Source organism: Apostichopus japonicus, chromosome 3 (genome assembly GCF_037975245.1).
Source record: "Apostichopus japonicus isolate 1M-3 chromosome 3, ASM3797524v1, whole genome shotgun sequence".
Classification (NCBI taxonomy): domain Eukaryota; kingdom Metazoa; phylum Echinodermata; class Holothuroidea; order Aspidochirotida; family Stichopodidae; genus Apostichopus; species Apostichopus japonicus.
The window spans coordinates 15,294,198-15,307,257 of record NC_092563.1 but is presented as its reverse complement, the minus strand read 5'-3'; the positions used below and the strand labels follow the sequence as shown (position 1 = coordinate 15,307,257).

Here is a 13,060-nt window from a genome sequence, read left to right as displayed (position 1 = left end):
AACAGAAAATCCAAAATGAAAAAGGCACCAATTAAGGTTCATCCAAAAGTGAATAAACATCCAAATTTTACGAATAGATTGTAAGATACCAAACTAACATTGTTCGCTATCAAGTTACGGAAGGCGGATTATTTTAACCTTCAAAGGAAGGAAGCCAGTAATATTTGTATGAAGGCTATATCATGTGTACAGACCATGTCCACTAAATACATAGCTCACTGATGCACCATTCTCTAAACTTTGTCTACGGACGCCTATAAAAGCCATTTCGTATTTCACAAAATATTTAAAGAAAACATTTTAAAATAGCGCCACCAAATATCTTTTCTCATTTATATGTTGTGAATTCATTTATCACAAGAGAATGACAGAAATTCCAAAAATAAAGAAGGCACCAAGAAGCAGCTAAGAATTATTAACCACGGTTTAGGAATAGATTTAAGGTACCGTCCAGCTGTGACGTTTTCTACAAATTTACACTTCTAAACACATCATCTCGCGATGGAAAATCGCCCTCTTTTCGCCCTTGGTCTGATCAAAACTATGATTATTTTTATTGAAAGTTACTATCTTCGCATAAATCGTCAATAGAGTCCAATATTTCATCTCCAGTATATATTATCACACATATATAATAATAGGTAAATAATTTGATAAAAATAGACAGATTTACGACAAATCAAGACAATAGACGATGGGATTCTTTGAAGGGTTTAAGAGACGCCGGGGCGTCAATTTATTTAGAAAAAAGAAAAATGCATTTACAGATTTTGTCACTGTATTCAATTTCAAGGCATCAGTGAAAAAAAAAACCCATACTATTACGGGGCCATGGTTTATACGAAATACAAACCTTGGGTTTTATTTATAATTTAGAAAGAAAAAGAAAACAACCCTCAACATTCTCTCTCGTTTGCTCTTTCCTTTTGGGACCTCTTAAATTGCCAGGACTATGAATTTTAAAATGAATTGGCATTCATTTATGTACAGTGACATAAATATGTATACTCTTGATTATGTATTCACACGTCTTTACATATGATATATAAAGGCCAAAAAAGAAAAACAAAACAATATTTTTTAATGAATTTCAAATGATCCATTTTTGTCCCACTAAGTCTTTTTGTTTTTATAGTTATTGTAAGTTTCTTTTTTTCCTCTAAAAAGTTAAGTAAAAGGCTACCACTCCAACAACTCAGCTACTTGTAATAAAACACCTCACAATTCCACCTTTAACAAGGTCAGCATGGATGGGATAGGGGGGGGGGGGTGATAGGGAGGAGGGAAGGGGATGTGTTAATGATTATTAATGTCTTTCAAAACAAATTTTACGATATATATGTAACGGTTGAAAGGAGGGAAATATATCAGAGTAGGCTGTAAACAATGGGTAATTATTGAGTCATTATTACCCATGCTATATGGAGGAAAGGTACAACAATAACATGCATTGGACATTTTCATCAGGGCAGCTTAATAAGCAAAGAGGGAGGGAGGTGTATAGTATAGAGTGGGTGAGGAACAGTGGCGGAGCGTCCATACAGTCAGGGGGCGGATGCCCACCCCCCCCCCTGACGGACTCAAATGATCTGCTGGCGCCCTTTTCAGCTTTTTACCACTTTTTACTTAGACCCGATTATGACTTTTTTATTGCGCTCTCATCTACCTATTGACATTTGTCACATTTTGTTGGCGATGACACCTATTTATTCTTCGTTTATCTGCAAATTAGCAAGGCCTGGAAAGGGTAATTTCCGGCATTCTAGGGAGTATCGTTACTCAAACTTTTTTTGTACGCTCTGCGCCAACCTGTGGTGGCGCTCCGCTTAGATAGTTTCGAAAGAGCCCCTACAGACCATTCTCGACCCCCTGACCAATACCCCTAGCTCCACCACTGGTGAGGAAGGTATGAAAAGCGGTGAGTTGATAACAGACAGAATGGCATGGGGTAATGCTGATGCAACTACTATCATCTCTCTCACAATGATCCACTCCATCTTGAGAACCAAATAACACAAGAGGTGTAAGTCTTTATTTCACTAAATAACTTATTCATACTTCAGCAAACATAGGGAACACTTAGCATATGGAACCACAATGTTATAATAAACACGAGAAAGCTATACTGGAGATTCAGACACTCATTAAAATATTAGACTTGTAAGTGTAGGCACTTGATTATTTACCCCATCTCCCTCTATTTTAGACAAAAAAAAGGACATTGTCAACATTTTCTTTCTTTATAGTAACTTTTTTTGCGACGACGCAAGCGAAAATATTTCCTGTTGTCACACTGCTGATTAATTCCGGGGATAAAAAAATGTATTTTCATTTAAAAATTCACTTTTCACCATTAGATGAAAGCCATTAGTAAATGTTGCCTTCACTCTCAGAGTGAAGTCACATCATCCTATTGAATATTCATGATGTAAATAACAAACAACAAACAAACAAAACACTGATAAAACTACCAAATTGCCTGAGAGTGTGAGAGATAGAGAGCCAAGTACTAACAGAGTCATTAACAGTACCGATGTATACGTTAGATTAAAATAGTGATTGATTATAGATGATGATTCGTATGACAACAGAGTGATGATAGCTCCACACAATAACACACACATTGCACAACATACTGATAATAACAGTCATAATTATAATAATAATGATAATAATAATAATATCGATGACGATGTCATATATAGTAATATATCTTCACGTAAGTAATAACAATACTTACTTTGATAAAAAAATCTCTCTATTTTCCTCTTCGTTTTTTACTTTAACTATACAAATTTTCGGTAACAAACATTATGTACAAACAATATGAACCACTGTTAATAACAATGTCGATGTAACATTTGAAGCTCAGGTTAATTAATAGCTGGGATCTTCGATCGTGACGGACAATCTCGCTATTTGGGATAGGATGACCTCGGACTAAAGAAGAATTATTTCAGGAAGAAATTTCAAAAAAAGGAGCAAAATTGAATCTTTGGGATAAACACGTCACAGATATTTACTGTCAGCATTTTGAGCAAAGTAGCAATGAGCAAATGGTAATGTTGAGAAAAAAAAATTTGTTTTGTTTTTTTGTTGCTACGTATTAAGTCCTTTGGGTGTAGTGAATCACAATTTTCATCTATACACAAAGACATTTACCACACCGGGACGCCTCCACGCATGTACTTACCTGTAACCCCACTGGTGTAATGACAGTGTACGTTATATATTTACCGACCCTGTGACCAATGGGAGTCATTTCTCATGGATGCTCTACAAATATGTACGTAATAAACAACAAATGGATGGATAAAATATTGGTCCATTCAAACAGACAGTATTAACAATTATCATTCTTTTGAATATGTAGGACTTCTACATGAAACCAACCGATGCATGCACTAGTATCAACGTTTATAAGAAAAAAAAAAAAAAAATTAAAAAGAAGCTAGAAGCAAGGTGTGAGTTACAGCAAATCACACTACTGGGTGTATACTATAACAAGGCAAATGCATTTCTATCAAGTGTTCCCCCTCTCCATGGTAACAGAATACAAACATGGTGCAAAATACTTCAGGACTAACTGTGGTCATCCATGAACAACTACAATAGAATGAATACAAGACGTGAAGTCAAAAGATTTAAGACTTGCATTCAGATTTGACAATCACACACTCATTAATCTATTCATAAATGTTATGAAAATTAAAGATGGGGAGTGTGTAGCAAATAATTATATCCCCCCCCCCACACACACAAAATATCAATTTAATTTACTTGTTGATGGTGATTTAGGCACATAAATAAAATAAAAACTATTAAATATACTAAATATATAATAAACTTGAGAGAAAAGTAGTCAAACGAAGACAAACGAGAAGGTACCACTCCTTGAAGATGGGGGTGAAGAGGAAAACAGCCAGCTAACTTTGATCATCACATCACTGCAAGCAAAATCTTGTGGTATGACATTGGCCTTTGGAGAAAGCCACCACTGACCAGAGTGTGGCCTAAGTTTCAGTTCAGTTGGTATTTCAGAGAAACAGTAAATACATTAGGGTTCAAAACAGGAATTAAAAGTAAATCAAGGTGAGGTATTCAAACCATTAAAAGGTCTAATAAACAACTAGCCTATCCATTTACAATCCAAAGCATTTACAATTACGGAATTAGAATTCTGCGGTAAGAATGACATATCCAGCAGCTAACATTGACCACTATACACAGAGTCCACAATGGCAGTGAGTAATCCAAACACTAGTCTGCAGAATACATCATATACTCTTAGTGTTGGAAGGAAACATCCAGTCTGCCATTGGAAAATATAGGCCAAGCTGCAGTTACATATTTTATGCAATTTTCCAGTTAGAATCTAGTATGCACTTTGCGATTCAGGAGATAGATATGTTTGCACTTTTTCATTGAGAGTGTGTGCAGTCTGCAATTAAGAACATGCATTCTATATTAAAGATATTACCAATAGTCGGCAGTACCAATGTACTATGCAGTCCGCATTAACAGCACATGTAGTCGGCAGTATTGAGTAAGTACACGGTTGTGAAGTTAGAAGGTGTGCAATCCGGTTAGAGAATAGGCTACATATGGTCTGTATTTAGAACATTACGATCTTCCCTGCCTACAGAAAATACCACCCCGGTCCCATTTTTGGCCAAAATCATTGGGAGACTGAATATCTACCCGAGTTGGTAATGCTAGCCATACTGAACGCTCCTCTGCACAAATTCATGATTAAATACTGAGTGTGTGTACTCAGTGGTCAAGCTAAATTTGTCTTCACACAAGAAAGTAGTGCTGGCCATTAGAGCACTTGTGTTTACAATCATACAGGTGGCTGGTCAATTAATTAGGTGTGCTCAAGGATGAATCCTATTGGCAGTAGTTGGGGTAGTTTATGCTATCAAGGAACAAATTATTAATGCTCAAGTGAATTTGAGATGGACAGTTTTTCTATAGGCAGGCCGACCATCATGAATGTGTGCAGTTTTAGTTGAAGATTACACACATATTATACATTATGGTTGTGTGCGGTCTGCATTACGAACGCAGTAGTCTAGATTTTAGAATGAGTGCGGTATAGCCTACACTCGAAGAAGAATGCACATATTTTATAGTTAGCATGTACAGTGTCTGCACTAAGAATGGAATACACATAGTTTGCATGAGACCCAACAGCCGAGCTTGTAACATCCATACTGGATAGATGCCACTATTTCTCATCACAAAGGCCAGCTCACTGGAAAAAATTTCAGTAAATACCAGAATGAAAAAAAAGGAGAGAAGGAATAAGTAAATAAATAAATTACGGCAAAGACTCAGGTATTGTTTTAGTACCATAATTGATCAAAATAAAATAAATGATACTAATATGACATGAAAAAATAAAATGGTAAAAGCAGGAGGATTGCACTAAACAATTGATAATAAATTTCAGACAAACTATAATCAACATTTGTTGTTAAGACCTATATATCTATTGCACACAAAGAAACAGCCTCACATATCTTAAGCTCTCTTAGGAATCTTACAGGAAAAATGCAACATGCGACGGTCATGTCTTCTGCCCAAGTGCAGTAAGGAAGTTTAATAGCCCCATCATTTTTCTAGGAAATGCTAGCCGCAGGAGCTAGCATGCATCTTGCAAAATTCTGTACATAATATGTACAGAATTCTTGTGTAATTTTTACACTTCTCCACGTGTTGTGAAAATTATGCATGAAAACCTTCCGGACAATATGTTTGACAACTTTTACCACACTATTAGACTGATAACCTTTAACCTCCCCGTACCTTCCCCCAACCCCTCCACCCCCAAAAACAAAGAACACATTTTGAGGACCAATGAAGATATAAAATTACAGTAGTAATTCACAAGATTGATCTTCAGAATTACCTTTGTGGTAAAATGAAATCAAACTTGAAAACACAACTCCAACTTTTTGAGTTCATTCCTTCAGCATTTTATCTGATACTATGCTCATCCTCCCTACCTCTTCAATTCATCCTCCACACATTCTCTACAGCAGAGTACAAAATAATACATTTTAGCAATTATATATTCATGAACCAGAGTGGGGTTTATAACTCTGTATACAAATATGCACTTCCTTTGAACGTGGAATTCTGAATCACCATGGGACAGACAAAGATCACACACACTATTTGCAGAATTTTAATGAAACAATTTGAAACGTTTTGAGGGGACCTTGTTTGGGGGGACAGAGCTGTATTTTTTTTTATACTCAAAATGGAAGTAATATTTGCAAAACTTGCAACTTTGTATGAATAATTATGGAAAACACTGCTAGTGAACAAGATCAGTCCAGAACGATATCCTCTTTACGAAATACAAAACTTTGACAATGTCTGCACCCACCTTTATGACCAAAAAAAAAGGAGAAAACTGTTGGTGTCTTTTCTTCTTTCGTTTACAAATATTAAAAAGGCAAGTTTTGTAGGCCAATACCCTTGTCACACAGTATATATATATACATACACATAACAATCATGAGAAATTTCAGTGCACAAATTAACCTATGTACACCAGGCACCACCGGCTGTAGGGGAAGGTAGGTGTGTCCAGCTTTAATAGTGAGAACATAAAAAATTGGTCAAATTTGTTGAGTCTTGATTGCATCTAGCTATCCAGCAGCAGCATAATCTTCTTATTTGTCTAAATTCTGTCTCTGGGTTTAACTTAACAATTAATTGAAAATAAATCTGGGGGGAAAAAAAATCCAGTTTATAGACTTTCAAACTTTGACTATAATATAATGACTTTAAAGCACTGCTAATTTATTCATTAAACATGTTGGAGAAAATAATGCATGGGTAATTCATATTGACAACATCTTTGACCAATCCCCTTTCAGACTTTAAATGAGCTCTGACCTTGTTTTGCTTTTTTAATTGTTTTTTTTTTGTGGGGTGGGAGGGGGGTGAGGTGGGGTGGCAGGGGTGGATGTAGGGAGAAATCATGATATGGATTGGGTTCTATGTGAAACTTTTCCAGTAGAAAAATATTATTTAAAGATGATTTAGACAAAGAGAGGAATGAAGAAAGGGCAATTTCAGATGACAAAAGAAAAGGGGCAGGTCATGGCAAGTTGAGATTAAAACAAGCTTCAGAAACATCCTACAAGTCTGCCCCCCCCCCCCCCCAGCGTACTCTTCTGTGCTTGCATACCCCTGTGTGCATGACACTCTTAATAGTGCCGACCAGCTCTCGGTGTCTACATTCCATGTCCACGAGGTAACACATTTCTTTTCACTCTATCACTGCAATTCGTGTTATATGTCTATTTCAAGCTGTAATTAAACTCACAACTGTTTTTTTAATTTCTTTATAAAAAGTTCAGTGTTTTAAAATCTCATAATCTCCCTACTTATGTTGAGCTTAACCTTACACATTTTCTTGGATTAACCTGCTTACCACCGCTGAAACGAAATTGCTGGGTCTAAGAGTTGAACCAACGTTGGTAGTTAACCAAAAGCAGGTGGGGTGAGAGTGGGGTGAGAGTGGGGTGGGAGTGTGGAGGGAGGGAGGGAGGGAGGGAGGAAGGGAAGGAAGGAAGGAATAATGAAGAGGACACCAAACCCTTCATATTTATTACTTTAATAAACACTGACTCAACAGTTCATTTGTCATGCCTATCTCTGACACCCTCTTAAATGGAAAAGAGAGAAAAAAAAAGAAGAAAAAACCAAGCCAAAACCAGACAAGGGTAACTTCCATAGTTAATAATAAGGACATGCTGCCTCTTCTTTCATAACTATCGGTGGTTTCTTAAAAAAACTTAGGACGCACTCCACTATCATTATATATCTCTATAGCATTTTTATAAATGGCACTACTTTACATATCGTTGTTTGGACTAAAATCTGACAGCCTTATAGGCGGTCACCTGACATCAAGGCCAGTTGTCCCAGCCGCCATCTTCCTCCATCTGTAGAAAGAGACTGGTGAAGAGGATGGTGAAGCCAATGTTGAGTAGGAGAACCAGAAGGATCAGACCTTTACTTGCCGACCAATGCTGGACAGAGAGAGGATGAGAAAAAGAAAGGAAAAGATGACTTAAATGATAACTTAAAATGGCAAAAGTTTGTAGTAGAAGGATAAGAAAAGGTGAAGTACGGTCAAGTACTTGGTTTCCTGTCTTAATCAGGGTACCTTACCTCAACCGAAACACCCATCAGCCTTATTAATATTTTTAACCCCCTTGAATGCCTTCTCACAACTTGGAGAAGAAGATAACTGCAGAATTTTAAGAATGGTTAACTTTTTCAGCAGCAAAAACTGATGACCCTTTAGTTATTGATGATGATGGGGACAGTGATTTTTACGACGCTTAAGCGACCATGAATATGGGAGAAGCTCGCAATGGTTTACAGATTACAACTTTCACTTTCAGGTGGCTTTCCAGTTCAACATTTTAACTCAAAATTGGAATCTTTTCAGAGCTTTACTTGAATACAAATGTTATGTAATTGCAGCTTGGACAATTCTTAATCAACAGTTTCTTAATGCCACTCTGGTTTTGATCCAAACTATATTTTCAGTCGAGAGAGCAGGACATGGCACGATGCAATCTTTCTCACTGCGTGCCCTTCTGTCATGCAAGAGCAATTTTCTTTGTTAACATTTTGAGTTGGTACTAGTAAGTGCTAATACCTGTTTCTTCTTCCCTACCAGGACTCCATCTCCATCTGTTACATCCTCCTTGGTCTCCTCCTCCACGCTGTCCGTCTTTGGCAGGTACTTGATCCGGTAACCTTTCTGGAAGGATCCTTGGATGCTCCTGTAATGTCCCGGCGGAATATCCGACTTGGACTGGTTCTGGGGATCCACCGTCTTCTTCTTCTTCTGTTTCTGCTGCTGCCGTTTCCTGACCTCCTCTTCCTCCTCTTCATCGAAGTGTGTGGAATCGACGTAGCTGGGATTCGAATACAGCTCGCTATCGTCGTCATAGTAACGGTCCATGTCTCTATCGCGGAGGTAGTCGTCCTGGTAGTGGGGATGGGGATCACGATGTCGACCGTAGTAATCTTCATCCTGGAGGGAATACTGTCTCTTACCTAACGACCTCTGCTTGTGAAAGGACGGTCTCCCCCCGCCGCCTCGCAACCTCTCGCTATCCGACGTCGTGCTTATCCCCGAATCGGGGGTGAGTTCAGCAAACGAACGATCCTTGTGGAGATCGTCGTAGACTAATCGGTCGTAATCGCTGTACTCTCGGTCTCTGTCTCGGTCCCTGTCCCTGCCGTAACTTTGATAATGTTTGTCTTGCTGTTCTATCCTGGGCGAGGCGTCGACCACCCCGCTCTCCAACTGAAACCCATAACTCATCTGCCTGGAAGGAGGACCGGGCCTCCTCCTGGGGGGTGGAGTGCCGTCGAGGTTGCCGACGGATCTCGACTCCCTCATGGAGGACTCGGCGATAGGACTGACCCCTCTGCCATCCCATTCGTTGGATACTCCGTTACCCTGGATAGAGCGATCCGGCTGGTGACCCTGGTGGTGACCCTGGTGGTGAGGCTGATGGCCGAACTTGCCTCCGCTGGGGGAGGAGGTGGCGGCGGGTGGCTCCGCTGCATGCACGGCCGTACCCTTCGTGTGGTGCTTACGGTCAAGGACTGGTATATGACGCCCAAAGAAACTCTTCTTCCGGTCAAACTTCTGATCGCTTTCAGCTGAGGATACAATCAAATAATGAGACCCATCAAACAAAACAAAAAGGATGAGGCAATGTCAGGATAGCACCTCACTCAAGGTCATTAAAACCTGTACACACAACAGCCTTCTTTTAATTTGGGTTTTAAAAGTATTTTCCTATGAAATGGCTCAGATCAACCTTAACCTGGAGCGGTTATTAATGCGCTTTAATTTCTCTCAAGTCAACATTGTTGCAACATGTCCTAATCTTCACCTTGACCTTGGAAGGAAATTATTGTATTTTTATTAATTTATTTCTTATTATTCAATATTGTTTTTGCATCTGACTCGTTTATAAACTCACACCATCTGGACTTGTTTACAGCAATTGCAAGGTAATGAAATAATTTAATCATATTGAGAAGAAAAATATTATACATTATCTCAACACCATCGGCCAAATTTGACCAGGTAACAGTGATTCTAAAATCGATCAACGTAACTAACTTGCCAAATCTGCAACCTTTTTGGAACTTTCCTGACTCTGAATCAAATGTAATATTTAAAATGACAAGATAGAGTGGAATTCACAGCCCTGTATGAGTTTTCAAATCCAACAAGTAATAAGTACACACTGCTCTATATGCTGGAGTATGAAGGTCAATGTAATAGCAGTACATTACGGATTTATCAAGTGCTTGCCACCTTCTGAACAGTAACTCCCCGTTACAAATCTCATCAATATTTGTATTTCACGAGAATCCAAGGTCAACCAACAACCGGAGCGGCAATTGCATTAATTACTACTTTACTGCTTGTTAGCTTCAAGCCAGAAATAACCATCGAGTAACCTATTTTCGTACAGTGGCAGAGGGGAAAAAATGACTTTTAGGATGTCAATTATGTATACTTTGAAATTGGGACTTGGTATAAATACCTGCTGTAGTCGCCGACAAATTATTTAGATTCAGAAGGTTAAGTGACACATAGTTTCTATATATTTACAAATAGCCTCCTCAATTATGGCTATCATTTGGAATTGTCTGCTCAACAGGTTGACAATTTCCTAGTGCTAATATCATTCTATACTGTCCTCCCATATCATGCTTCAGAGCACTTGTACTGACAGTATGGACAGTTCCTAACCTTTGTGTGATTCTAATGCTAATACCACTCTATACTCTCCTCCCATATCATGCTTCAGAGCACTCGTACTAGCAGAATTAAGTTCTTAACCTTTGTCTGATTCTAATGCTAATACCACTCTATACTCTCCTCCCATATCATGCTTCAAAGCACTCGTACTGACAGTATGAACAGTTCCTAACCTTTGATTCTAATGCTAATAGCACTCTATACTGTCCTCCCATATCATGCTTCAAAGGACTCGTACTAACAGTACAAACAGTTCCTACATATTCATACTACTCATACTGTCAGTACGGTGCTTTGAATCAGAACATGAAAGTACAGTATAGAAAAGATTGTCCCAATTGGCTGCATGGCCATCCACATTAGATGAATATTCATGAAGGGTGATTATAAGGTAAATGAGAGTAAGATTTTTATGAAGCAGAAAATAATTTTGTCATGCATTCTGTCTTTTTAATTTCCAGCAACTATCCTAATCTAGCATATACTGCAATAGTACTAAGTAAAGGTGTCATAGTGAATTAGTTTTTATTTATCGGAGTGTTGGAGTATTAGCTCAGTCTTAGCTCAGTGGTTAACGCCGGTGCCTTTCAATCATAAGGTCCCCGGTTCGAGTCACTCCCAGATTAATGTATGTCGTCCAGTTACAGAGTTGTTGACAATTAACAATTCAAAATCATGGACGTTAAATATGAATGTAAGAGACTGATTTTGGTCAGCTTGCGGCTTTGATAAGCCAATGAGGCTTCTTCGTGAGTTCCTGCTTGCAGGAGGATCTAATATACATAAATTTATTCTAAAAGCTAAACATTCATGCTCAGACTCTAAGATGTGGGATACACATGCACATACAGGTATGCTAAAAACTAATATCGGTGGTTTGTTTGTTCTCAAATTAGCTGATACAGAAAAATACAGAAACTAAAAAAACATGACAAATATTATGGAAATAATTTATAAATTAATGCTGAAGAAATTCTCTGATGCATCTCAACAAGACCACCCCCCCCCCCAATTGTTCATTACTAGGAAATGTCATAAAATTGTTCTTCTACAAGTGAAAACGAGTAACTTGTTCAAACAGCACATTTTTTTTGTCTGTTTCACTTTAATATCTGGCAGACCTTAATAGAGCTTTTCTTGATAATAATGGCAATTTGTTAATCAAATCTTGCTCAAGATAAAAAAAACTAATTTATAAATCAATCAATTTTATGGAATGAGACATACATTTATGAGCAAGTTATACATGAATTTTAATGTGATCCTCAACATGTCATAGCCTGATCATCTTTTTGTAATGTTTGTTACCAGCCATTATAAATCAATTAGGTACATTCAATATTTTTCTTCTTAATTGATTCCACTGTTTGATATGAAACAGGACTTGCTTTAGGCTAATGACCCTCACTTTTAAGGGCTTTTACTATCCAAAAACAAACAATCAAGTCTGAAAGCTGCCTTGTTAGGATGAAAAAATTAGGTTTGATGCATTTGCAGACGTTAAAACACATAGCGATCAGTCCATGTGTTGTTTAGCTAAACCAGTTTCTAAGTTTTGAAAAATAACCATCTGAAACATCTGAGGTTCATTAATTAAACTGATAGACTGATGAATATTAACCTCCTTCATGTTCCATCCAGACTTTTTTCTTTTTTTGTTTTTGTAAATTTGGAGCTTAATGTTCAGTGGCATCGCTACTGGGGGGGGGGGGGGGGGACAAACCTCCCGATTAGCTAGGCCGGTGCCCCCACTGTTAATGTTGCCATATGGCTTAAACTTGCTCTCAATGGAGCACACCTCCATTGTTTGTGTGAACTGATATTCCTATTGTTAATGTAAAAATGAAAAAAAATATAAATTCCCTAAAAGCCGTGACCTCAGCGTCCAATAAATATGCCCTTATACCCGTTGATATTGAAATATGCCTACTATATTTATCTTTATTGCTGTTATTATTATTCACTATAAGCCTAATTTATTCAATTTTAAATCACCAAATCATTACTTATGGAAACCTGTTCACTATCATGCACATAAACAAAGTTAAAACAGCCTCTTCTCTTTCTCTAATCTTCAACCCCCCCTCCCCCTCCCTCTCCGCCCCCTCTCCCTATCTTAAAACGCCATAAGCCAAATTCACATTAATGCGTGCGTGGGTAAAGATATTCAACATATCTGGCCTTAATGATCGATGCTTGCCATATATACTGTACTAAAGAGCCTCTTTAAAC

At 37.9% G+C, this 13,060-nt stretch overlaps 1 protein-coding gene across 5 annotated transcripts in view; it reads right to left on the bottom strand.

Annotated features, from left to right (window-relative positions):
- Positions 1 to 700: 700 nt before the first annotated feature.
- The window catches only part of LOC139964560 (junctophilin-2-like), a 73,736-nt gene continuing 61,376 nt past the window's right edge, over positions 701 to 13,060 (bottom strand). For all 5 annotated transcript variants that reach the window (XM_071966241.1, XM_071966276.1, XM_071966249.1 and 2 more), the window contains 2 exons: positions 8,693 to 9,711; positions 701 to 8,054 (listed from right to left, as the gene is read on the bottom strand). In XM_071966241.1, the coding sequence (XP_071822342.1) occupies positions 7,932 to 8,054; positions 8,693 to 9,711 (1,142 nt within the window). In that variant the 3' untranslated portion in view covers positions 701 to 7,931. The remainder of the gene's footprint in view (positions 8,055 to 8,692; positions 9,712 to 13,060) is intronic.